We start from the raw sequence: 27,500 nt of genomic DNA on the forward strand, positions 1-27,500 counted from the left end.
CCTGACATTTAACTCTCCACACGTCATGAAGCCACGACGATGTTATTAAAAGCAGCTTACTTTGTGTTTTCTTTTGTATTTCTGCAAAAAACATCATTAAAGGTGCCATATGTATTTTTTTAAGCGTCTCTATGCGTGTAAGAAAATAAATCCCAGAATTTTAAGGACCGTGTAAAAAAAACGTACGATAATTAAGTGCAAAGTGGAGCTAATTATAACAGCAAATAAGTCTGGAGACGATGGTGTGAGGACGAGCTCATGCTCGAGTCTTTTCAGATTAAACTACAATAATAAAAGAAAATCACATATTAGTGGCAGTATAAACGATCTGCGCTCAGGTCTGATCTGAAGAGCCCACGCTCTGCGCTCGGCTTTTCACACTCTGCCTCTGACAGCACCTTATTACTCACAAGAAATAGATTTGTAATTTTAATTTATTTCAATGGGAACAATGAAGGAGCCGTTAAGGGCCTGTAGAATTATTGCCCAAAGAAATAAGTCCAATTACATTCGCTCTCCTTCTCCTTATGAATCAGCTGGATATTAAAGTCGGGTGAAAAGCATCTGGTGCTGTAAATACACCACAAATGACACACACCGAATCCAATCGCATGGATTTTCAATTTTACGGGATAATTAGGACTGTCTGGATATAGATTGAGCTCTAAAATAGCTGAACAAGCTAACAGGCGGCGGTCTATATTTACAATCTGCAGCAGAAATATTGGCACCCATCATAAAAATGGGATTAAAAAAATAAATTAGGTTAAGGAAAAAAACCTCTGCGGTTCTTCTCTTTTTGCACACACGAGAGAAATGGAAGTTGCGTCGTTAGACATTTTCTGCATTTTAATAATTGTAATTTGTTTTTAAATAGAAAATATCTGCTGAGCTCTTCTCATCATCATTTCAATTACTTTCAGAGAAATGACTAATAAAATCCAGACTGTGTGCGTGTGTGTGTGTGTGTGTGTGTGTGTGTGTGTGTGTGTGTCCATCAGTGTGTTTATAGCAAGCACACACTGCCATCATGTGGAACTATCTGAAGCTAAAAGAATTTGGAGAAAAATGTCTGGAACGTTCAGGAATTTAAAAAGTATAATGTGAATATGAAATAATAATAATAATAATAATAATAATAATAATGATGTTTAGAGGGGGGCACGGTGGCTTAGTGGTTAGCACATTCGCCTCACACCGCCAGGGTCAGGGTTCGATTCCCGCCTCCACCTTGTGTGTGTGGAGTTTGCATGTTCTCCCCGTGCCTCGGGGGTTTCCTCTGGGTACTCCGGTTTCCTCCCCCAGTCCAAAGACATGCATGGTAGGTTGATTGGCATCTCTGGAAAATTGTCCGTAGTGTGTGATTGTGTGAGTGAATGAGAGTGTGTGTGTGTGTGCCCTGTGATGGGTTGGCACTCCGTCCAGGGTGTATCCTGCCTTGATGCCCGATGACGCCTGAGATAGGCACAGGCTCCCCGTGACCCGAGGTAGTTCGGATAAGCGGTAGAAAATGAATGAATGAATGAATAATGTGTAGAGCATTAACATAAGATTGGCTCAATTCTCAGATGTAAACATAACAAGTGTTATATTTCAGGTTTGTCTGTGTGCAAATTAGCCTCAAAATAGCCAAACAAACGGTGACAATGGTGACAGATCAAGCAAATAATAAATCTCTCCCATCAACTTCCAAAATACAGACAGCATGTTACATGTCACCAGAGACAGTGATATACTGGGCCATTGTTACAACATAATAAAGAACGTATATCTCTCAGCCCCACGGGCAGCTGTGGGTCTCTCTGATCACTGCCTGGTTCATCTTATACCAACCTACAGAAAAAACTTAGATCTGTTAAACCTGTAATAAAGACTGTAAAGACATGGACCAACGATACAGAGCAGGTTTTACAAGCCTGTTTGGACCTCACTGATCTCACTGAGACTGTAACTCCATATATCAGTTTCTGTGAAGACATTTGCATCCCTACCAGAAGCCATCAAAGATTCAACAATGATAAGTCATGGTTTACAGCAAAACCGACACCTTTGTCGGGCCAAAAAAGATGCCTACAGAAATGTCGACAGGGTCTTATACGATCAGGCCATGAACACACCGAATAAGGAGATTAGAGCTAAGAAGAATTACAGTATAAAGTTGTGTTCATTGTGATGGTGATCACTGTACACTCTCCATCATGGACAGCACTGTGGCTGCAGTGAAGCCATTCGAGTTCCTGAGCTCCACCATCTCCCAGGACCTGAAGTGAGACACTCACTATTAAAAAGGCCCAAACAAAGGATGTAGTTCCTTCACCAGTTTAGGAAGTTTGACCTGCCGCAGGAGCTGCTGAAACAGTTCTGCTCAGCCGTCATCGAGTCTGTTCTGTACACATCAGTAACTGTCTGTTTTTGTCTCAGCTACAAACTCAGACACCAGAAGACTACAGAGAAAGGTTCAGACTGCTGAGAGGATTACTGTCATTCTCCTGTCCATCCTTCAAGAACTGTAGAGATCCAGAGTGAGGAACAGAGCTCAGAAAATCACTCTGGATCCCTCACATCCAAGTCACAGCTTTTTAAACATTTACCATCGATACAGAGCCCCAAATACCATCGCAACCGGACACAAGAACAGTTTCTTCCCCCAGACAATCTACCTGATGGACAGGTAAATGTTCCCCATGACACAATAATAATGTGCAATAATCTTATATTTAATTGTTACCACCTCCATCATAGTAAATCCCTGCATCTCATTCTATTCTATTCTTCCATCTATAGCACAACTGTACATACAGTTTATTTATTTTTAATTTGATTTGCATTTACTAGCTGTATTCATTTGTATTTTTTTTATTGTGTTGTTGTCTCTGTGTACTTTAAGTGTATGACACTGAAACAGATTCCTTGTATGCACAAGCATCCTTGTCAATAAAACTCCTTCTGTTTCTGATTCTGATTCTGATTCTGATTCTGATTCTGATTATAATGATCATTATGATAACAGGCTGCTGCTGCTGCTGCTGCTGTCTTAAAGACGCTCTGAGTGTAAATGACCGCCAGGTGGCAGCAGCGCGCTGACAGTTCTGTTTCCATAGAAACGCTGAGAACCAAACAGGAAGAGACCCGGAAAAGGCGCGTGCTCAATATTAATACATCATTATATATGTAGATCATTTAAGTGTTTATGATTTAGATATTAAAGTATAATTATTAAAACATGGATTATTCACCTACAAAGAAGAGGAGCGGACTTCCGCGGGAAGTGTGGAAATGGCTGCAGAGTCTCGAGCTCTCTATTTCACCTAAAAACATCCGGAGGTCAGAAAAATATCAATAAACATTAATATGGGGATTAAATACATACAACATTATTAATAGATAAATAATCTATAGTCTGTCTGTCTGTCTGCATGTCTGTCTGTCTATCTGTCTGTCTGTCTATCTATCTATCTATCTGTCTGTCTGTCTGTCTGTCTGTCTGTCTGTCTGTCTATCTATCTATCTATCTATCTGTCTGTCTGTCTGTCTGTCTGTCTGTCTGTCTGTCTGTCTGTCTGTCTATCTATCTATCTATCTATCTATCTATCTATCTGTCTGTCTGTCTGTCTGTCTGTCTGTCTATCTATCTATCTATCTATCTATCTATCTGTCTGTCTGTCTGTCTGTCTGTCTGTCTATCTATCTATCTATCTATCTATCTATCTATCTGTCTGTCTGTCTGTCTGTCTGTCTGTCTGTCTGTCTGTCTGCCTATCTGTCTGTCTGTCTGTCTGTCTATCTATCTGTACATACATACAGATTCATATTAATAATATATAACAGACTGTTTAAAGTAAAAATCTTTATAGAGCTAAAATTCTCAGGAATTATGATTTTATATATTTTAAGTGTTATTCACACACCACTATTATTCACACACCACTATTATTCACACACCACTATTATTCACACCACTATTATTAGTTTTAATTACACAAAAACTGCAAACTAATCAAATCATACAAATATGAAATGAGGATTAAAAGCATTGAACAAAATAAACATAAAGAACATTCATTCATTCATTCATTCATTCATCTTCTACCGCTTATCTGAACTACCTCGGGTCACGGGGAGCCTGTGCCTATCTCAGGCGTCATTGGGCATCAAGGCAGGATACACCCTGGACGGAGTGCCAACCCATCACAGGGCACACACACACACACTCTCATTCACTCACACAATCACACACTAGGGACAATTTTCCAGAGATGCCAATCAACCTACCATGCATGTCTTTGGACCGGGGGAGGAAACCGGAGTACCCGGAGGAAACCCCCGAGGCACGGGGAGAACATTCAAACTCCACACACACAAGGTGGAGGCGGGAATCGAACCCCGACCCTGGAGGTGTGAGGCGAACGTGCTAATCACTAAGCCACCGTGTCCCCTCATAAAGAACATGTTTTACAAATTTTAAAGACACACTGACATCTTTGCTCTGTCTATCTGTCTCTTGCTCTGTTTTAGAGATTTCTCTAACGGTTGTCTGGTGGCAGAGATTTTTTCCTGGTATTTCCCTGAGGATGTCTCTCTACACTCGTACCTTAACGGAGTGTCGCTCGGCACCAAGCAGAGCAACTGGAGTCAGATCGAGAAGGTCGGTGTCTGTCAAGCTGTCTGCTTATTCAAGTCTTCATTTAGTCAGGAATAAAACACTTTGTGTGTGTGTGTGTGTGTGTGTGTGTGTGTAAGCAGGTGCTGGTGAAGCGGCGCATCAGTTTATTAAAGGAGTTGATTAATGGTACGATTCACTGCAAACCAGGAGCAGCCGAGGCTTTAATTCAGGAGATTTACACATTACTGACCAACAGGAGGCAAGACACACACACACACTTACACACACACACACACACACACACACACACACACACTAATGATTACTGATCCCTGCCCACCTTGTCATTTTACTTTAGTCTGTATTGTGTGCTTTAATCTGTGGGTTTTTGATTGGCATCTCTGGTAAATTGTCTGTAGTGTGTGATTGCATGAGTGAATGAGAGTGTGTGTGTGTGTGTGCCCTGTGATGGGTTGGCACTCCATCCAGGGTGTATCCTGCCTTGATGCCGGATGACGCCTGATATAGGCACAGGCTCCCCGTGACCCGAGGTAGTTCGGATAAACGGTAGAAGATGAATGAACTTTAAGAGAGAGAATGAAGGCCGTATTGTAAAGAAATATCATGACTTTAGTCTAAAATAAGTTTGAGTTATGACTCTAAACCCTACTGAGCCGTGTGAGTCAGTGGTTCAGTGACACACAAACCCAGGGTTAATCAAACCTTGACTCTTTATCTTCTGCATGTCTGCAGGATCCAGAGTGTCCAGGAGGAGGTGCTAGACTTCAGCGATCAGAGTTACCAGGAGCAGCTGCCCATGACAGCTCGAGCCACGGCGTCTAAAGCCATAAAAAACAACCAGAATCTGAGTGAGGAGCTTGTGGAGCACAACATCAACACCAAACAGAGGAAAATCCACAACATCATCCACCGGCATGTGGACCTCCGGAGAGAGGAGAGGGTCCAGAACCCCCGTAATTAATTTACACATACAGTACACACACATACACACACATACACACACACATACACACGCACACACACACATACACACATACACACACATACACACACGCACACACACATACACACATACACACACGCACACACACATACACACACATGCACACACATACACACACGCACACACACACACACACACACATACACACACGCGCACACACATACACACACATACACACGCACAACCCACATACACACACATGCACACACACACATGCACACACGCACACATACTGTACACACACATGCACACACACACACACACACACATACACACACGCGCACACACATACACACACATACACACGCACAACCCACATACACACACATGCACACACACATACACACGCACACACACATACACACACATACACACACATGCACACACATGCACACACATGCACACACACGCACACATACACACACATGCACACACACACGCAAACACACACATACACACACATGCACACACACACACATACACACACGCACACACATACACACACATGCACACACACACACTTGCACATACACACACGCACACACACATACACACACACACATGCACACACATACACATACACACATATGCACACAAACACACACACACACACACAGATTACTCATTTTCACACAACAGGATTGTAAACCTCGGATATTAGAGAAAGACTGTTTTAAACAGTTATGGACTAATCATCTTTCTCACTTCTTAAATTATTTACACATTTGTTTAAAATACAGATTTAAACTTTAGACTCCGCCTGTTTGTCTTTTTCTATCAATATTTAAATTAGGATTGATGTTTTAGTGTAATGAGTGACGTCACTGAATTTTGAAGTCACAAGTGTATTTTTGGGATATTTGAAGTTCTTTGAGATAATTTCGCCAAAAACACATTATTATTTTTTTGCTAGCAAATACATTTAGTTTCTCAGACCAGATTTCAGGAAATAAACTAATTCTAGTGATGCAATGTAGTGCTTAGGCTCTGAAGATCGCTGCTCATACCAGAATTGTTATTATTAGTACTAATAGAGTACTGATATTAATTTCTATATAATTGTTTATATTTTATTTATTAATTGTTAAATTATTCATTGTGTTACTTTTTTTTTTGTTTTGTTTTGTTTGACTTTCTTTGTTTATTTTTTGTTGTCATGGTGATTTATCTTCTGTTTTTTTTGTTTAACAGAGCGCTTTAACGTGAAGCCCACGCTGGGAGAGCAGGCTGTCCGACTACCGCCATCACACACTCACACGCCACCACCATCTCCATCATCATCATTATCATCATCCTCATCATCATCACCTGTATGATTACAGCATTACTGAGATTTATCATTCAAAACAGTGAACTAATTCGATTCTGAGTTTTTAAAGTCATCAGTTTGTTAATGTCACTGTTCAGCTGCACCAATAAGCAGCTCAGATGATGTGCAGCTGTTTTACTGTCAGAGCTGCAGATAGAAAACTAATCAACACCTTATGACCAATCAGAATACAGTACTGCAGGGATGTGGGATAAAGGAAAGTCATTCATTCAAGGATCTTAGAGTCTGACTACAGTGATGCTGATTAACTCTGTTTTTTTTTTCTGTGTGTGTGTGTGTGTGTGTTTGTTTATCCAGCATGGTGACTGATTGGAGTCGCATCACAGGGATCAGATTCTATCTCCAGCTCTGACTTTGGAAATAAAAAGCTTTTAGTAAACGACAATTAAGTAATAAAGATATTTACTGTATTTGTAATCAGACCGAACGTACACAGACTTCACAGCAAATCAGCCTCCAGTCTGACTCATGAGGAGTGTGTAATGAGACATAATGATTTATGCTTCCATTATGTGTTAGTTACAATCGCCTCGTAGCCCCAAGACAAATAATAAACAAGGTTTAGCAAATGGACGACGTTTAAAGGAAACGGAACTGATGGAACAGCCGAGTTATCTGATTAACGTGTGAACAATCATTAAATAATTAATTAACATGTTTAGGTGTTTATTACTGTAGGCATACACATATATTCATAAAAAAAATTTACACAGCCTGGAAACAGTAGGAAAAAAAATGAAACCTGACGATTTTATTGTTTAAATTGTATGTTTTGGGCAAAGCTTCACCCCAGCTGTGTAAACTGCAGTCAGTAATACAGCACAGTGGAGTTACTTATAATGTTATATCGTGGAATTATACGTCAATCAATTAATCAATTAATCTTCGATCAACCATGTTCTGCTATACAGGAAAAATAATCATCTGTGTTTTTGTCTTTTCTTTTCTGTTATGGACAACAATACAACAGTATATCTGAAAACAATGCTGTTGGTTTTGGAGATTTTCTTATTTCAATTTTAATTTAATAAATATTTTGATAGCTCAACCCAACCTGTACTAGTTTTGTGTTCATCTGGTTAAATACTGTGTTGAACGTTCGTGCCCCGGCCCCAGGGGCGTGTCTTCCTGTACATTCCTGGCCTGTTAGCACCAAACATGGTTTATTTTTTTCCCCCTCTGCATCCTGTCACACATAAAATATTGTTGTTTTTTTTTCCTTTTTTTTTTATTGGAATTTAGAGACCCCTCTGGTAGAAATATGTCATTACAAGCAACTCAGTGAAAAACAGATCCAACTGATCCATTTTGAAGACTTTAGTGTTTTCTAACCGGTGTTTTCAGAGCAGGGTTTACTCCATACTTCGCTCTGTTTCAGTAAAATCCATCAACTGCTGCTGGATCTGAAGTGTGAAAGTTTTATTATTTTTAGAAAAACTCCATAATTACTAGTTTGCTTTTTTTTTGGTATCCATAGCAACAAGAGTGAACAATCACTGAGGAGGACAGGATGTGATATAACACAGAAGATCTTCATCAACCGTGTGTGTGTGTGTGTGTGTGTGTGTGTGTGTGTGTGTGTGTGTGTTACATAGCTCTTACTCGAGGCTGCACCATCCTCACTGTCACTTTCTTAAAATAAATGATCCATAAAACAAATTCGTCAAAATTCATTGTTTATTAACAAAATGATAACTCTTATTATCTCAGGACCTTTTGCAACCATAAATGCAGACACGTGTCCATGTTTCCATGGTAACTGAGGAATAAAGGCATGAGAATGGAGGAAATTAAGATGGTAGTGCTCACTAGGAGCTTCTCAAGACACACATACACTCCCTCACACAAGTGTATTGTGTGTGTGTGTGTGTGTGTGTGTGTGTGTGTGTGTGTGTGTGTGTGTGCGCGTGTGTGTATGTGTGCGTGTAGAATGTTCAAATGCCAGCTAACTGCATGCAGACGGCTAGCTGCCCTCGTAGAGATTGTGCGGCCATCTGCTGTGTGCTTTCTCATCTGTGCCTGTAGTGCTAAGTAGGGATACATGCATATGTGTGTGTGTGTGTGTGTGTGTGTGTGTGTGTGTGTGTGTGTGTGTGTGTGTGCATTTCTGCGTGAGAATGCAACTTACAGTCACATATTGCAAGCACACAAAAACATGTTTAGCCAGAATGTATGTATTGTTTATTAGTCTTGGAGCCACAGTCATTGCCCACTGAACACACACACACACACACACACACACACACACACACACACACACACACACACACACACACAGGAGCCAAGTCTCCAGCCACTTTTCCTCTCCCACAGATCTTGTGAGCATCACAGGTTGCTCAGAGAAGCAGCAGCATCAAAGCCAAGGGTGTGGCCACTGTCTAATTATTATTATTATTATTATTATTATTATTATTATTATTATTATTATTATTATTGTATGTTTCATTTTTAAGTGTGAATTAAATATAATTTAATTACACAATACCAAATTATAGAAATACAATTCAATATTTCTATATAATTCATTGAAATGAATAAATAATGAAACACACACACACACACACACACACACACACACACACACGCATTAACACATGCATAAACCCATTGGGGAGGTACGTGTTATTTGTCAGCTCTTTAACAGCTAGAAATCGTGTGTGTGTGTGTGTGTGTGTGTGTGTGTGTGTGTGTGTGTGTGAGAGAGAGAGAGAGAGAGAGAGAGAGAGAGAGAGAGAGAGAGAGATGATTTTTTTATGTGGCCTTTAATTTTGAAACACAAGTTTGATTACAGGTGTATGATGATTGGTTGTCGATGATGATGATGATGATAATGATGATTATTATTATTATTATTATTATTATTATTATTATTATTATTATTATTATTATTATTATTATTATTATTATTATTATTATTATTATTATTATTATTATTATTATACATAATTGCCATACTATGTTTGTACCTGATTATTATCATTTTGCAGGTATGATATTTATTATAGATTATTATTGTGTGAGCATCGTTGTGTTTGTTTGCTTGTGTGATTGTTGTGTGTGTATGATGTTATTTACTACATATAATTATTATCTTTATTTTTATAGATTGTTATTATCAGAGTTATCATGTATGACTATTAAATGTCTTATAGATTATTATCAGCTTCATGCATTATTATTATTATTATTATTATTATTATTATTATTATTATTATTATTATCATTATTATTATTATCACTACTTAATTATTAGTGATTAGAGATTAAAGATTACTTTCTGATTATTTACATTATTTATAATTATTATTAAATTATTAAACATTATGCACAATTATTACCAGCATAGTAGATGTGTAGTTAAGATTATTTTCTGATTAATAAATGATTGTTATTATTATTTTCAGCTTTAGATATGGTGATGGTGCAGGTAGTTTTTGTCTCACACTAAAGTGGCAAAAGAATGTATTTTTTATGCAGTCAGCATTTTTAGGTGCAGTTTGTGTTTTGCTGCTGTTGTGTTTTCCTGTGTGTGTGTGTGTGTGTGTGTGTGTGTGTGTGTCTTCTTCTTTCTTTTTGTCCCTCATTTGCATAGCTGCTACTAAAGAGAGCTATCAGACTGTGTGTAGAATTTGGCCTAAAAAGCCTCTCACTGCTGAAAGGGAAACGGACTGAAAAGAATCAGCGCTGACAGTCGCGTCCCTGTAAAAGAGAGAGAGAGAGAGAGAGAGAGAGAGAGAGAGAGAGAGAGAGGGACAGAGAGAGGAAGAGAGAGAGAAGGAGAGAGAGAGAGAGCGACAGAGCGAGAGGGAGGGAGAGAGAGGGACAGAGAGAGGGAGAGAGAGAGAAGGAGAGAGAGAGAGGGACAGAGAGAGAGGGAGGGAGAGAGAGAGAGACAGAGAGAGAGACAGAGAGAGGGAGAGAGAGAGAAGGAGAGAGAGAGAGAGGGACAGAGAGAGGGAGAGAGAGAGAGAGAGAGAGAGAGAGAGAGAGAGAGAGAGAGAGAGAGAGAGAGAGAGAGAGAGAGAGAGAGAGAGAGAGAGAGAGAGAGAGGGACATAGAGAGAGAGGGAGAGGGGGAGAGAGAGAGGGACAGGGAGAGAGAGAGAGAGAGAGAGAGAGAGAGAGAGAGAGAGAGAGAGAGAGAGAGAGAGAGAGAGAGAGAGTGGGAGGGAGGGGGTGAGCACAGAGCCCCAGTCTCTATTGTGAGAAAGACGAGAGATTTTTGCAGCGACACACAAACCATCGTCGAGTCGATTTCAAGTCGAACCCAAATCAGGGAAAAAGAAAAAATATGGAGGAGGACATGGATGAGGGACAAAGCCAAAAAGGTAAAGGAATGAAAGAAATCTTTCTCTTTTCCCTTTCTCACTTTTTCTCTCATCTGTCCATCATCCATCTGTCTTGTTTGGTTGTTTACCCTCATGACTAATCCCCTCTACATCTCATCTATTGTGTCTGATGGATTATAAATCAAGGTTATAGTCATATGAGAGCTTATGTTAAATTACTGCAATCAATTATTGGTGAAATTTTTAAAAAATAATTTCTCTGCTGTAGCAACATCAAATTATTTACATGCTTCAGTCACTCTTCTAAGAAATGCTGAAAAAAATCCATAAACACAATATAGATGTGTGAATGAGTGATGCTTTGGTAAAAAGGTGGGTGTGTGCAGGCAGTGGATGGTGTGTTGTTGTGTGTGTGTGTGTGTGTGTGTGTGTGTGTGTGTGTGTGTGCGAAGGGTCCAGGAGGCTTGTCTTTGTTTGCTACGCATTTCAGCCCTTCTTTTTTTTCCTTCACAGACGTCACCTGTATATTCATTTTCTTGTTAATTTCCATGCACTCGTTATCTTCCTGTGACAACTTTATAACATGTTTATAACAACAGCACTGAAATTCTCCAAACACAGCCGTGTAAGGGTATGTTTACCTTGGGGTGCTGGAGAGAAATATTTCCATCCAAATTTTTGTACACCATTCCTTATATATACAGTCTCTTTTTCAAATATAAGATATATAGATATATAAATAGACAAATAGGCAGACAGTATATATCCCAGTACATATCCCATTCTTTTTCTGTTCTTTCTCTCTCTCTCTCTCTCTCTCTCTCTCTCTCTCTCTCTCTCGCCTCCTCCTCCTTTTTTCCCTCCATCTCCATGGCAGATCTTCATGTGTGCTGTTTTTTCCTCTCTCTCCCTTTGAAAGCGGTGCATGATGGGCAGTAGAACCGCCTGTTGCCATGACAGTGGTCATGTATGTCTTCTTCTCTGTGAAGCTCTAAGAGTTTTGGCATTTATCTGAAAGCTTTTAGAACTAGAAATTCACCACAGATTGCTGATAATTAATTAAATGATAGAAATCCTGTTCTGTTTTAATACACTGAAGTTATTTCATGATTAATGGTGTACTACAGTGCGAGTAATAGTGTACTATAGTCTGAGTAATATTGTACGCTAGTGTGAGTAATAGTGTACTGTCCTGTGAGTAATAGTGTACTATAGCGTAACAGTGTACTATAGTGTGAGTAATAGTGTATTGTACTGTGAGCAGTGTACTATACTGTGAGTAATAGTGTACTATAGTGTGAGTAATAGTGTACTGTACTGTGAGTAGTGTACTATAGTGTGAGTAATAGTGTACTACAGTGTGAGTAATATTGTACTATAGTGTGAGTAATAGTGTACTGAAGTGTCAGTAATAGTGTACAATAGTGTCAGAAATAGTGTATTGTAGTGTCAGTAATAGTGTACTATAGTGTGAGTAATAGTGTACTGTACTGTGAGTAATAGTGTAGTACGGTGTGAGTAATAATGTACTATAGTCCATGTAATAGTGTACTGAAGTGGCAGTAATAGTGTACTATAGTGTGAATATTAGTGTATATTGTGTGAGTAATAGTGTACTATAGTGTGAGTAATAGTGTACTATAGTGTGAGTAATAGTGCACTATAGTGTCAGTAATAGTGTACTGTAGTGTGAGTAATAGTGTACTATAGTGTGAGTAATAGTGTACTGTAGTGTGAGTAATAGTGTACTGCAGTGTCAGTAATAGTGTACTGTAGTGTGAGTAATAGTGTACTATAGTGTGAGTAATAGTGTACTGTAGTGTGAAAAATAGTGTACTATAGTGTGAGTAATAGTGTACTGTACTGTGAAAAATAGTGTACTATAGTGTGAGTATTAGTGTACTGTACTGTGAGTAATAGTGTACTATTGTGTGAGTAATAGTTTACTATAGTGTGAGTATTAGTGTACTGTACTGTGAGTAATAGTGTACTATAGTATGAGTAATAATGTACTGTAGTGTGAGTATTAGTGTACTGTACTGTGAGTAATAGTGTACTATAGTGTGAGTAATAGTGTACTGTACTGTGAGTAATAGTGTACTGTAGTGTGAGTAATAGTGTACTGTAGTGTGAGTATTAGTGTACTGTACTGTGAGTAATACTGTACTGTAGTGTGAGTAATAGTGTACTGTAGTGTGAGTAATAGTGTACTGTACTGTGAGTAATACTGTACTGTAGTGTGAGTAATAGTGTACTGTAGTGTGAGTAATAGTGTACTATAGTGTGAGTATTAGTGTACTGTACTGTGAGTAATAGTGTACTACAGTGTGAGTAAAAGTGTACTATAGTGCGAGTAATAGTGTACTATAGTATGAGTAATAGTGTACTATAGTGTGAGTAATAGTGTACTATAGTATGAGTAATAGTGTACTATAGTATGAGTAATAGTGTACTGTACTGTGAGTAATAGTGTACTATAGTGTGAGTAATAGTGTACTATAGTGTGAGTAATAGTGTAGTATAGTGTCAGTAATAGTGTACTGAAGTGTGAGTAACAGTGTACTATAGTATGAGTAATAGTGTACTGTACTGTGAGTAATAGTGTACTATAGTATGAGTAATAGTGTACTATAGTATGAGCAATAGTGTACTGTACTGTGAGCAATAGTGTACTATAGTGTGAGTATTAGTGTACTGTACTGTGAGTAATAGTGTACTATAGTGTGAGTAATAGTTTACTATAGTGTGAGTATTAGTGTACTGTACTGTGAGTAATAGTGTACTATAGTATGAGTAATAATGTACTGTAGTGTGAGTATTAGTGTACTGTACTGTGAGTAATAGTGTACTATAGTGTGAGTAATAGTGTACTGTAGTGTGAGTATTAGTGTACTGTACTGTGAGTAATAGTGTACTGTAGTGTGAGTAATAGTGTACTGTAGTGTGAGTATTAGTGTACTGTAGTGTGAGTAATAGTGTACTGTAGTGTGAGTAATAGTGTACTGTACTGTGAGTAATACTGTACTGTAGTGTGAGTAATAGTGTACTGTAGTGTGAGTAATAGTGTACTATAGTGTGAGTATTAGTGTACTGTACTGTGAGTAATAGTGTACTACAGTGTGAGTAAAAGTGTACTATAGTGCGAGTAATAGTGTACTATAGTATGAGTAATAGTGTACTATAGTGTGAGTAATAGTGTACTATAGTATGAGTAATAGTGTACTATAGTATGAGTAATAGTGTACTGTACTGTGAGTAATAGTGTACTATAGTGTGAGTAATAGTGTAGTATAGTGTCAGTAATAGTGTACTGAAGTGTGAGTAACAGTGTACTATAGTATGAGTAATAGTGTACTGTACTGTGAGTAATAGTGTACTATAGTATGAGTAATAGTGTACTATAGTATGAGTAATAGTGTACTGTACTGTGAGTAATAGTGTACTATAGTGTGAGTATTAGTGTACTGTAGAATGAATATATTCCAAATGTAATGCTACCTGCTACATTTCCTCACATATTCCATACACACATCTGAAATTCAGGGGGTTTCAGTTATCATTGGTTTATAAACTACATTGTTCTGCACCTTGTTATCTTGCACCTCGTTCTTAAAAAGCATTTATTCTGTTACATTCACTATAAACTTTATGTATAAAAACATGACTCGGTTGGATAAAATAGCACCATAAAGTTAATATTATCAAACTGAGAGAGATTGGGGAGAGAGGGGAGAGAGAGAGGGGAGAGAGAGAGAAGGAGAGGGACAGAGAGAGAGAGAGAGAGAGAGAGAGAGAGAGAGAGAGAGAGAGAGAGAGAGAGAGAGAGAAAGCGAGAGAGAGAGAGAGAGAGAGAGAGAGAGAGAGAGAGAGAGAGAGAGAGAGAGAGAGAGAGAGAGAGAGAGAGAGAGAGAGATGTGATGCTTGCTCTATACTTTAACGATGATACTTTAAGGAACATAAATTGAGGTGAATTGGGTAAATGAGCTGGACAGGGAGCTCACTGTGTCCACTACAGAGCAAACGAGTGGAGTGAGGGAGGGAGTGATGGACCAGGATGGCCTCATGGGAGATCGGGCATTTCATTAGCACTCATCTTTATTGCGTTAGAGAACATTAGGTGATTCGAGTTCCACCACAGTGCTACATCTCCTACCTTATTTATGAGTTCTGTCTGTAAATTCCTCTGATCGTGAGCGATGGCTGAGGTTTTTCTCTCCTGTCATGAAAGTGTAGTGTAAAGATGTAAAAGGTTCAGTATTTAGACAGAAAACATCTTGTGCTCACGAGAACATCTAAATATTTAAAAATATCAATATAATGCAGTGTAAAATAGCTATAAATTTAAGATCAAATTTTGATCTTGCGAGAGTTACGTTTCTTAAATTATGTTATACAGCCAAAAATACAAACAAGTAAATAAAACCTCTTCTAGAATAAAAAATTATGCTCTCATTATAATGAGATAATTATAACAAGATGCGTTTCTCATAAGGAGATGTTATAATAGTAAGACCAAAATGTTTTTCTCTTAATAACAATACAGATTCCAATAAAAAATCAGAGACATTTCTCACAAGAATTAAATGCTTATCTTGTAAAACATACAGATGATTTCTCATAGCAATAATGAGACGCTCTTTATATAAGGAACAGTTTCTGTTAACGATCAGATATTTTCCTTGCAAAAGTGACACGTTAACAACGATATGCGTCATACAAATTATGTGTTTTTGAATAATGAGAAACGTTTCTCGTAATAGTGAGTCTGAGATTTGTTACTTACATAGCAGCATAAGATTGATGTCCTATTCCATATTATAGATTTAAAGGAAATTAAGCTTTTAAATGCATATTTTTGGATTATTTTAATGCTGGTATTCACAATAGCATCACTCTTACAAGTCTTTGCTAGTCTCAGCTAACAAACTAGCCTAGTTCTTGTTCTAGATTTGATTTATTTTTTTTTGTTATAAGTAATGCAGATGGAATAAGGATTGGTGTAACTCTGGGGATGAGGAGCTTGTTTGTCTTTGCTGGTGCTTTGATGAAAGAAAATCCAGAGAATTTGAGCTGCTTGTGTGACTTGCCTGTAAAGTGGGACGTCGCATCACAGTCACGAACCTCTGAACTTCCAGAACACACATACACACACACACACACACACACACACACACACACACACGCTGGTAGTTTTAGTTTTCCTTTCAGTTTATAAAACTTCTCATGTTCTCTCATTGAAGACTCAACAATTTCCACTAGTAATTTTGCCTTCATGTTTTATCTTACTTATCACTAAACTTGTCACCAGGTCAGGAGATAAAAAATGTTCTTGACGTCAATCTTTGTTTTTCTGAATTTTTTTTTTTTCTTAATTTTGGAAGTTGCTTCCTCCAGAATTTCATGTAGAACATTGGCTGATGGTGGAGACAAAAAAAAAAACAGCAAGCATTTAATAAATGACTGTAGATTGGTAAGACCTTGCACCTTTTACGAATATTATCCACGCACACACACACACACACACACACATGCACACACACACATTGTGCGGATACGTGACTTTCAGACTTTCATGTGTAGATTATTTTCAGTGTATTCTTTACCCAGGGCCTCTGTCCAATTGTTGTCCCATTATCTCCCTTCCCCTCTGAACACACACACACACACACACACACACCACAAGGGGTTACTGTGGTTCCACCATTTGTCTCTCATAATATTATTAGCATGTGAGGAGAAAAGCTCATTGTTCAGGCTTTTGGTTCCCAGTGAAATAATGAACAAAATGTTAGAGGGTGGAACAAATGCCCACACGGTTAAGAGATTATTCAAACTCCAAACACAGATGGAGTGAGTTAAAACGCACACACACACACACGCAAACACACACAAGAGCAAATATTCTATAGAATGCGCAAGACTGACTTCTTTTTAGAAAAATTCTTTTTATATTAAATTTCAAATTTTGAGTCCAAATAGAACGAATCAGATAAGGATATGAATGAATCAGTTCAGATGGAAATGAATCAGACCATATGTGATTGAATCAGAACAGGTATAAATGAATCAGTTCAGACAAAAAAATGAATCAGAAGAGATTGAAATAAATCAGTCCAGATACAAATAAAACAGATCACAAAGCAGTATAGTTATAAATGAATCAGATCAGTTCTAAACAAACAAATATGTATGGATCAGAATAGCTCTAAATGAATCAGGAGTCAGGTCATATATGAATGAATCAGAATAAATAGAAACAAATCAGTTCAGTGGATCAGGAGTAGCACTGAGGGGAATCTATTGTGCCGGAGGTGTTTGTGTTGCACCGAGGGTTACGGAGGAGGTTCTCGCGCTGTCGGGTTCTATTTAAACTCTTATAAAAGCCGCCAGCGTGTGTCGTGTAAGTGGGTCACTGAGAGCAGGGAAGCAAATGTAGATTCTGTTCTGCTCTTCTGAACAGGAAAATTACGTTTAGTGTGAATACTGTATGTGTATGAGAGGTGATACAACACAACAATCAGTGAGCGTGTAGTGTGATGCGACGCTTTACTCGACAGACTTACACATCACATCAAAGGTCCTAATTTTCTTACGTTATAGCAGCTTTTAAACTGCTCTATCGAGAAGATTTACACCTTTACCTCTGACTGTTAGAAAGCCCTGACACTGGAGACTCCTTCCATCCATGTGAGATAAAAACAAAATCCTCATCATATGAACAATTTCACACTTCCTTTAATCCGTTTTTCTCAAAATGACCCACCACGTGAGTAATATTTCACACTGGAAAACAATATTGCCAAGTAATGTGCACTACAGGAGGGTTAATTGGAGTAGGGGCGGTTTGGGGGCAGGACGAGGTGTCAGACTGACAGATGGGTTCAGGGGCCGGAGTGAGTGGGGGAGGGTAGACGAGAGGGATTTCGGGGTTGTTTGGGTTTGTAGCAGCATTAACACTCTCCTGTATGGGGCTTTTGTTCAGTTTGTTGAAGGTTTAACAATACAATTTAACACGATTTATAACATCAGAGAAAATGAGAAGTGAATGTGAAATAACAGAACTGTTAATAAAACGATTACAGTTTTTAACTCTGTTTTAGAATTAAAGCTCATCTGTTCAAGAGAATTTTCAAAAATGATGCATTAAAGAAAATGATCATAAATAATAATTGTTAATAATACAATACTATAGTTGCAATGTGGCTGTTGTTGTTATTTTTTTTTTACTTTATGTGTCTAAATTTATGTGTTATTGAAATGTCACTACATGATCTTCACCCATGCAAAATATGAATTATTCATGGGGTGATGAATGATGCATCTGACACATAAATAACACTATACTATACAATACAGACATAAATAACACTATACTATACAATACAGACATAAATAACACTATACTATACAATACAGACATAAATAACACTATACTATACAATACACACATAAATAACACTATACTATACAATACAGACATAAATAACACTATACTATACAATACAGACATAAATAACACTATACTATACAATACAGACATAAATAACACTATACTATACAATACACACATAAATAACACTATACTATACAATACACACATAAATAACACTATACTATACAATACACACATAAATATATATCCTATATAGAGTTATAGTGTTATAGAGTTATAGTTATAGTGTTATAGTGTATGTTATATAGTGTTATAGTGTTATAGTGTATGTTATATAGTGTTATAGTGTATGTTATATATAGTTTACGGTTGTGAGCAGGTAAGGGATTAAAACCTCCTGCTGGACTGAATGGAGATCAAATGCTTCCAAGTGTCGAACTAAAACCTGAAATATTTACTGAACACAAACCAGATGCTAAGAGGAGTTTAACATCACAACAGCTGATGACATTCCTGTCTAAATATAGAGCTCTGAGTGTCTGTCCCATCAGTGCACACTGAACATGCATTAATAATCTTTTTTTTTTGTGTGTGTGTGTGTGTGTGTGTGTATGTCTATGTGTGTGTGTGTGTGTGTGAAAGAGAGAGAGAGAGAGAGAGAGAGAGAGAGAGAGAGTATGGGTGAGATAAAGGAGTGTGTGTGTCTGTGTGTGTGCGTGTGTGAGTGTGTGTGAGGTTGAAGGTTTATGTGGTTATTATCCGTGCCGTTCCCCCGTCAGCTGTAACTCAGCACCGCTCTAACACACCCATCAGGAACAACTCCAGATTTTATAGACTGATTTAATATTGAGCTGCAGTGTGTTACATTCACACACACACACACACACACACACACACACACACACACACACTGAAATAAGATAGGTAGATATACTACAGTATATAGTCAAATGTTTGTGCACCCTTCACCATCACACCCACACATGTGTGTGTTAAACATCTCATTCCAGATTTATTCCTCTCTTTTCTGTTATAATAAACTCCTCTCTTCTCTTCTCTGACGGTTCTCCACTAGACGTTGGATTTGTGTTTGTAGGGATTAGTGTTCATTCAGCTACAAGAGTATCAGTGAGATCAGAATCTGATGCTGGGATGTTTGAGGAAACCCCAGTTCCAGTTCATCCCAGAGGTGTTCAGTGTGTTCAGGTGTTGAGTCAGAGTCAGGGCTCTGTGCAGGACACTGGAGATCTTCAGTCCAACCTTCACCTCTACACCATGTCTTCATGGAGCTCTGAGTTTCAGTGAAGAGAAATTGTAAAGCTATTACACACAGATATGTTCTGTACAACTGTGTGCTTCTGATTAACATATTAAAGAAGAACCACATATAGGAGTGATGATCAGGGGTGCACATACATTTAAGCACAAGATTTAGATCGGTAGACAGACAGACAGACAGACAGACAGACAGACAGACAGACAGACAGCTTGTGGTGATTCCTGTTTGTTTTTGCTCCACAGCCTCCAGCTGAGTTTGATCTCACTTTCTTTGTCCCTTTCCATCTGTCCCTTTCCTGCCTTCTGTCTCTCTTTTTCTCTGTCTGTTTCTCTCACTCTCTCTCTCTCTTTCTGTCTGTCTGTTTCTCAGGATGCATGGAGTGCTGTCTGAAGTGTCTGCGTGGGATCCCATACCCGTCTCTGATCGCCACCATCCTGCTGTACGCGGGTGTGGCTCTGTTCTGTGGCTGCGGTCACGAGGCTCTCACCGGCACCGACACAATCCTACAAAACTACTTTGAAGTGATGAGGCCTACTACAAGCTCGCTGGACGTCTTCACCATGTGAGCTCATAATAAACACGTCGCCGGTTAGGGCGCTAATGATCTCATCGATTTTATTATATGCTGCTTTTATTTAATAACATTTAAAATGAAAAGAACTAAAGAAATTCTAATCTTGGCTTGATTTCTGGGTTTTATTCAAAAATAAAAATGTACTTAAAAAAAAGAATGTGTAAATATATGGAAGTTATATTAGGTGACATGTTGAGTAGTAACAACGACAAAAATACGCCCACAAGACCACACCCAAAAGGTCCCACCCACAAGACCACACCCACAATGCCACACCCACAAGGTCCCACCCACAAGGTCCCACCCACAAGGCCACACCCACAAGGTCTCACCCACAACGCCACACCAACAAGGTCCCACCCACAAGGTCCCACCCACAAGGCCACACCAACAAGGTCCCACCCACAAGGTCCCACCCACAAGGTCCCACCCACAAGGCCACACCAACAAGGTCCCACCCACAAGGTCCCACCCACAAGGTCACACCCACAAGGTCACACCAACAAGGTCCCACCCACAATGTGGCCACAGTTATGTTTCCATTTTAATAAAATATGCATCAGATTAGTGATTATAACATGTCCATTATAGCGAGTGTAACTCTTCTTCTCGTTCTAGCATTGACATAATCAAGTACGTGATCTACGGCATCGCCTCGGCTTTCTTCGTCTACGGGATTCTGCTGATGGTCGAGGGTTTCTTTACAAGTGGAGCTATTAAAGATCTGTATGGAGATTTTAAGATCACCGCCTGCGGACGCTGCGTTAGCGCATGGGTAAGAAGTCGTCCTGGAGTTTATGCAGATATAAAAACATCTGATTTAGTTCTAATTTAAATGATCCACCTACAGTATAAAGTTCATGTAGCTGTGTGTAATCAGCTGAGCTATGAGGCTAATACTGTGTTTACAAAGAACTGCATCAGGAAGAGAAGTAAAATGTATAAAGTAAAAAAACTTTGTAGTTCTAAGTCATATACAAAGAAAAATAGCAGTAATCAAACACCAGAACTTTATTGGTCTATGGTCCAGTTTAAGGTCTGGTTTGGCTTTGTGTTTATGAATTATGTCTCATATATTAAGATTTAAATCAGTCCTAGAACAGAACCCTGAGGAACACCACATTTTACTTTTGCATTCAGAAAGAACTCACAATTGAACTGATTATTAAATCATGTGTCATGTGATTGGACACTCAGATCAGATTTGATCTGGTCTTTTAACCCCACAATAATTCTAATTAATAAAAACAAAAAATTACTTTAATTCATTTCACTATATTCATTTTAGGTCTTCATACATTAATGTTACTTTATTTATTTAAAAAAACTGACCTTGTGACTTGGGGGGCACGGTGGCTTAGTGGTTAGCACGTTCTCCTCACACCTTGGGGGTTCGATTCCCACCTCCGCCTTGTGTGTGTGGAGTTTGCATGTTCTCCCCGTGCCTCGGGGGTTTCCTCCGGGTACTCCGGTTTCCTCCCCCGGTACAAAGACATGCATGGTAGCTCGATTGGCATCTCTGGAAAATTGTCCGTAGTGTGTGATTGTGTGAGTGAATGAGAGTGTGTGTGTGTGCCCTGTGATGCGTTGGCACTCCGTCCAGGGTGTATCCTGCCTTGATGCCCGATGACGCCTGAGATGACCCGAGGTAGTTCGGATAAGCGGTAGAAGATGACTGAATGACTGAATGAATGACCTTGTGACTTGATTCATACAAATGTAAAGAAAGCCAGACTTTCATCCACACCGAGTCGTGTGAACTTTGTCTCAGTCGTGTTTATGGCACTGTGTCAGTAGATCTGGTCTAATATTTCTCCTCTCTCTGTTTTTCCCAGTTCATCATGCTGACGTATATTTTCATGCTGGCTTGGCTTGCAGTGACGGCCTTCACTGCTCTGCCCGTTTTCGTCTACTTCAACATCTGGACTATTTGCCAGAACACCACCATACTGGAGGGAAAGGATCTGTGTCTGGACCCACGTCAATTCGGTAAACAGCTCTAGCAGTTGTAACTTCACACCAAATGATGAACTTTAACCTCATTTTGGAGTCTAATGTGTTCAGGGAAATAGCACAAGCAACAGAACATGTCACCTCCAGCTCTGTAGTCATCCTGGGGCTTTCCCATAACACAAATACAGACCTGGAAGACGTGCAAGAAAAACTTACTCCATTTACTTTTACATGTAAAAGGCATTTCCTCCTTTTGTAGCCTTTTGTTCTAAATCCCTTTTGCATATGTTAGGGTATAAAGGGCTTTTTATTTCGAGCTTAAGCTCTACGATCTGTTCAGCTCACAAACTTCCATCTCCAAAATTAAAATACAGATGCTCGAGCATTATTTTTGTATTTATTATTTCATTTTATGTAAAATAAATACTTTTTATTTCAATCATTGTTTCTTTTTTCCCTTCGTTTTTTTTTTTTATTTCTTTTTCTCTCATTTTATTCTATTTCATTATGATTTGATATTTGTATACATGTCAAATAATTTTAAGAAGGTGATATAATAAGGATAGGGATATATATATATATATATATATATATATATATATATATATATATATATATATATATATATTAGATTAACTTTAATTGTATATATTAATTTATTTTTGTCCTTATTTTTTCATCTTCTAATTAGTATTATATATTTATTTATTTTTCTCTCTCTTCAGTTTCCATACTTCTGTAAAGCTGCTTATTAATAATAATAATAATAATAATAATAATATGTTATTGTAAAAAAAAAATAATAATAATTGATTTAAGAATAAAATTTTTTAACTATCTGGAGAATAAACTAACAAACTAAATAAATAAATATCAGGCTATGATTTAAAATTAATTTATTTTGTAGTCATAGTACAATTTATTATTGTTGTTGTTGTTGTTATTATTATTATTATTATTATTATTATTATTATTATTATTATTATTATCCGTGTGTTTTAGGTGTTGTGACTATCGGAGAGGTTAAGACATTGTGTGCAGTATCTGAGAATTTCAACAAAATGTGTACATCTGAAGAGGTGCGTTTCAAACTCAGCCATTCATTTATTATTTAAGCTGTTAAATAAAAGCGAGTCTTTAATGTGAGTGAAATATTGGGTGTGTCCTCAGCTGGATATGACCTTTCACCTGTTTGTGTGTGCGCTGGCCGGAGCCGGAGCCGCCGTCATCGCCATGGTGAGTTCACTGGAAATCTTCAGTTTGAAATCACTGCATTTACACAATGATGAGTGAGGTTTCCTTTGTCTAACGTTATCAGTGGTGTTAGGTTTAGAATAATCCAAGAACCTGAGTGTCAATAGGCCATAAGAGAAAGATAACAACACCCGTAATTATACCTGATTGTTTATTCTGCTCTAACGAACAGTACGTGAGTACAGGAACTTGAGGTAATCAGTGGTTAAAGGCTCTGGTTTCAAACCCCAGTGCTGCTAAGCTGCCGCTGTGAGGCCCTTGAGCAAGGCCCTTAACCTCATCTGCTCCAGAGTCATTGTATCCTAACTAACTTCAGCTTCATAACAAACACAAATCTGCCAAAAAAAGAGGTTCACTGTAACGTATAAGTGAAAAATAAAGGCTTCGTCTGCTTCATTTTTTCTATTAGCATTGATTTATGTATTTATTTGGGTTTGCCTGCAGTAAAATGGCTGAATTACATCTCTCACTTCAGCTCCTCTGTGCTGCTCTGCATGTAAATACCAGAACAGAGCGGTGAGTCATTCCTGCATTCGCGATGCATCATGGGAAACAGAGTTCATGTTTTCAGGGTTGAATAAGCAGAGCTGCTGAGAGTGGGCGAGGCTTCGCGTTCACGTTCCTCTCTATCCTCAGTTCTGCATCGGCTTTTCATCTTTTCTTTTCAGTCTCTCTCTCGATCTCGATCTCAGAGAGATGCGGGGTCTGTCACAGAGTTGCTATGGAAACTAAAAGAAGAAGAAAGGCTCCGTGAGGTTGTTGCTAACATCGTTCAGTCATTTGTAGGCAACCATTTTCTGAGAGACGAGAGAAAGCGATGATGCTGGCGATGATGGCACATCACGTTAAAAACTAAAATGCAACCTGTTTTCCTTTATTGTGAGCTTCATGAATAATTTGCATACATTTACATAATAACTATGCATATATATATATGTCCATAATAATAAACGAGGCACAAAAATGTAAGCAGACAGGCCTGTGTTCATTCTCTATGAGGAGGAACATTGGGTGTGGCCTCTGTTAATAATTTGCATACATTTGCATATAGATGACATGTAGATCTCTTGTTATATAACAATGCATGACAAGAGACAAGTCTGTCTCTTTTGCCTGTGCAGAACAAACAGGGCGTGGCCTTGTGCAACCCATTTAGATCATTTGCATACATTTGCATATTGATTATTTATATATCGCCCGAGTCATGACTGATGAAAACAACAGAATACACACAAAAGTCAACCTGGCTTTTGAAATCTGTGAGTGTGACCTTATTGAACATATTACAAATAGACACTTATAAGTAAAAATGAATTATTTAGGAATATTAAGAACATATTTATTAGAGTGTTGTTCTGAATTATGCATAGCCATAATTTAATGCATAATTCATCATGCATTAAACCTCTATAGATTGTTAATGATGTGCATATTAGATAATAATCCTAATTATATTCAGTGTCTGAACTGTATTCAGTTTTACATAATATTGTTGCGTAAATATGCAAATATGCTAAACAAACTCAGCGGCTGTAGTGTTAAAACACGCACACACACACACACACACACACACACACACACACACACACACACACACACACACACACACACACACACACACACACACAGGTAAGGGTTGGAAATGTCCCGCTGTGGTACAACACTGCCTCCTGCTGGTGCAGAGGATAAATTTAGCTCGGAACACTGTGACGTCATCGAGTCCTCACAGAGCAGCGGCACCGAAACAGGTGGTAAACAAAATGAGAGGAAATGAGCTGGAGTTTGTAGGAAAAACTGCACATCTTTAAATTCAGAAGTAAAATAAGTACAAAAAACTCTGACCAGTGACCAAGTCGCATTAATAAACCAAAACAAACCTGAAAACGCAACAACAAAATAAAATAAAAACACATTCAGCTCAATATAAAAGGGGAGGGTCCTAAACATCACCTGCTCGTTGCTGATTGGCTACATCGATCATCAGATTGTATTCACTTTAAAATTAAATACGATCCCGATGTGTTTAACTTTCTTTTGGTTTTTACACCATTAAATATAGAGAAGAGTCTGAATAGTGCAATTCATTTAAAAACTCTTTGTCCAATCAGCACCGAGCTTGTGACGTTCAGTAATAACCTAGTAATAGAAATGTAATAACGCTAATCAGTTCCTTTAGCTTTAGCCCTTAGCAAACGGGGCCTGAATACATTTGATGGTGACACGTTATGACGTCTCTGATTTCAGATCCACTACCTGATGGTTCTGTCAGCTAACTGGGCCTACGTGAAGGACGCGTGTAAGATGCAGAAGTATGAAGACTGCAAGTCCAAAGAGGAGCAGGAGCTACACGACATCCACTCCACACGCTCCAAAGAGCGACTCAACGCCTACACATAAAGCAGGAAGTAGCACTGGAAGGGGCGGAGCCTCAGGCACTGGCTGCTGCCGTCTAATGACCAATGGTGTGTCACATGCCCAACCCCATGGCCAACCCTATGATTATTATTATTATTATTAATATTACTACACTTCTGTCTAACTAGTGGTGGATTCTTTTTATTTTATTTTAATGTACGCTTACATGAGACGAGATGTTTATAGCATCTTTTTTTTTCGAACCACACTATAACAATTTATTTTCCATTTTTTAAGACATCAGTATTAACGGTATCTAATTGCGTTGTTATCTAACGGGTCGGTTGTAGGACATAAAGCACAGTTTTTCACGTGAGTTTGTGTTTCAGCGCTTTCCTTTTAAACAAATTCACACAGCAATGAAAAGAAAAGGTTTTTATTTGTTTGTTTGTTTGTTTGTTTGTTTGTTTGTTTGTTTTTAATCTGTGAGAGTTTTGGCCCTAAAGGAGCAGATTGCTTGTACATTCTGCATTATTTTGGAAATAAAAAAAAAAAGTCAAAAAAGTAAAAAAAGAAAGACAAAATTAGTAAGAAATGATGTAAGATAAAGGGTTTATTTATTATTTTTCTACAGATATCATTACAAAACGTATCCAGACAAAAAAAAAGGTTCTGAGTTCTTTACTAGCAGACACACAGCCGCAGTGTTTTTACCCCTTTTATCTTTTATTTCCTTACAGATTATAGCTACAGGTAAGTAGACCTGAAGGTGTTTTTTTTTTTTTTTGTTTTGTATATAGTCATTCTGTAAATGTTCACACGTACTGTATGGAAGCACTTCAATTTCAGGTGAATTCATATACAAACACATTCCATGTTACAGGGGAATCGGGGAGATGGGTGGAGGGGAGGGGGAGGTGTAAGGGAAAAATAGAGAGGAAAAAAAAATCACGAAATCGTGTTTGTGGAATTCTGAAAGGGGGAATGACAGCGAAGTCGAATATTCTCTGCTGTAATCATCACAGATGTACATGTTAAAGCCCTAAATACACCACATGACCACAAGACACGGCGACGGCACTCGCTTCTCAAAAGTAAATAAGCAGTGAGAAAAAAAAAGAATAAATAAATCAGGTTTTTTTTTTTTTTCGGAGACAGCTAACATGTTAATATCATTTTTAGTGACTTTTTTAAACTATTAAAACACACACACACACACACACCAGTACTGCAGAAAAAATGCCATTGTTTTAAATTTTTACATTTTTTTAATCTGATCTCATTATATTTATTTTAATGACAATAAATGATCTGTTAATGGCTTTTAAACAGAATATAAAATTGTAAGCAGATCCTCATTTCAGGCCTCGTATCTGGACTGTGTATCAAAACAACATCATTTTCATTTCACTGATTTTGGAACAAAATTTATGTAATTAAAATAAAA

The 27,500-nt window shown here is 38.1% G+C and overlaps 2 protein-coding genes across 2 annotated transcripts in view; both read left to right on the forward strand.

The window, feature by feature from the left end:
• Window positions 1–3,126: 3,126 nt before the first annotated feature.
• Window positions 3,127–7,857, forward strand: spata4 (spermatogenesis associated 4). The gene is made up of 6 exons (XM_060884672.1): window positions 3,127–3,324; window positions 4,516–4,645; window positions 4,744–4,862; window positions 5,357–5,577; window positions 6,819–6,937; window positions 7,255–7,857. Exons 1-6 carry the CDS (start codon window positions 3,224–3,226, stop codon window positions 7,264–7,266), a joined length of 702 nt encoding a protein of 233 aa, XP_060740655.1. The 5' UTR covers window positions 3,127–3,223; the 3' UTR covers window positions 7,267–7,857.
• A 3,255-nt stretch (window positions 7,858–11,112) lies between these two features.
• The window catches only part of gpm6aa (glycoprotein M6Aa), a 17,370-nt gene continuing 982 nt past the window's right edge, over window positions 11,113–27,500 (forward strand). The window contains exons 1-7 of the mRNA XM_060885609.1: window positions 11,113–11,284; window positions 20,287–20,479; window positions 21,110–21,266; window positions 22,327–22,480; window positions 23,447–23,523; window positions 23,615–23,680; window positions 25,943–27,500. The exon at window positions 25,943–27,500 is cut by the window's right edge and continues 982 nt beyond it. Coding sequence (XP_060741592.1) covers window positions 11,248–11,284; window positions 20,287–20,479; window positions 21,110–21,266; window positions 22,327–22,480; window positions 23,447–23,523; window positions 23,615–23,680; window positions 25,943–26,095 — 837 coding nt within the window. The 5' untranslated portion in view covers window positions 11,113–11,247 and the 3' untranslated portion in view covers window positions 26,096–27,500. The remainder of the gene's footprint in view (window positions 11,285–20,286; window positions 20,480–21,109; window positions 21,267–22,326; window positions 22,481–23,446; window positions 23,524–23,614; window positions 23,681–25,942) is intronic.

The sequence above is a fragment of the Tachysurus vachellii genome, chromosome 13, assembly GCF_030014155.1.
Source record: "Tachysurus vachellii isolate PV-2020 chromosome 13, HZAU_Pvac_v1, whole genome shotgun sequence".
Lineage (NCBI taxonomy): Eukaryota > Metazoa > Chordata > Actinopteri > Siluriformes > Bagridae > Tachysurus > Tachysurus vachellii.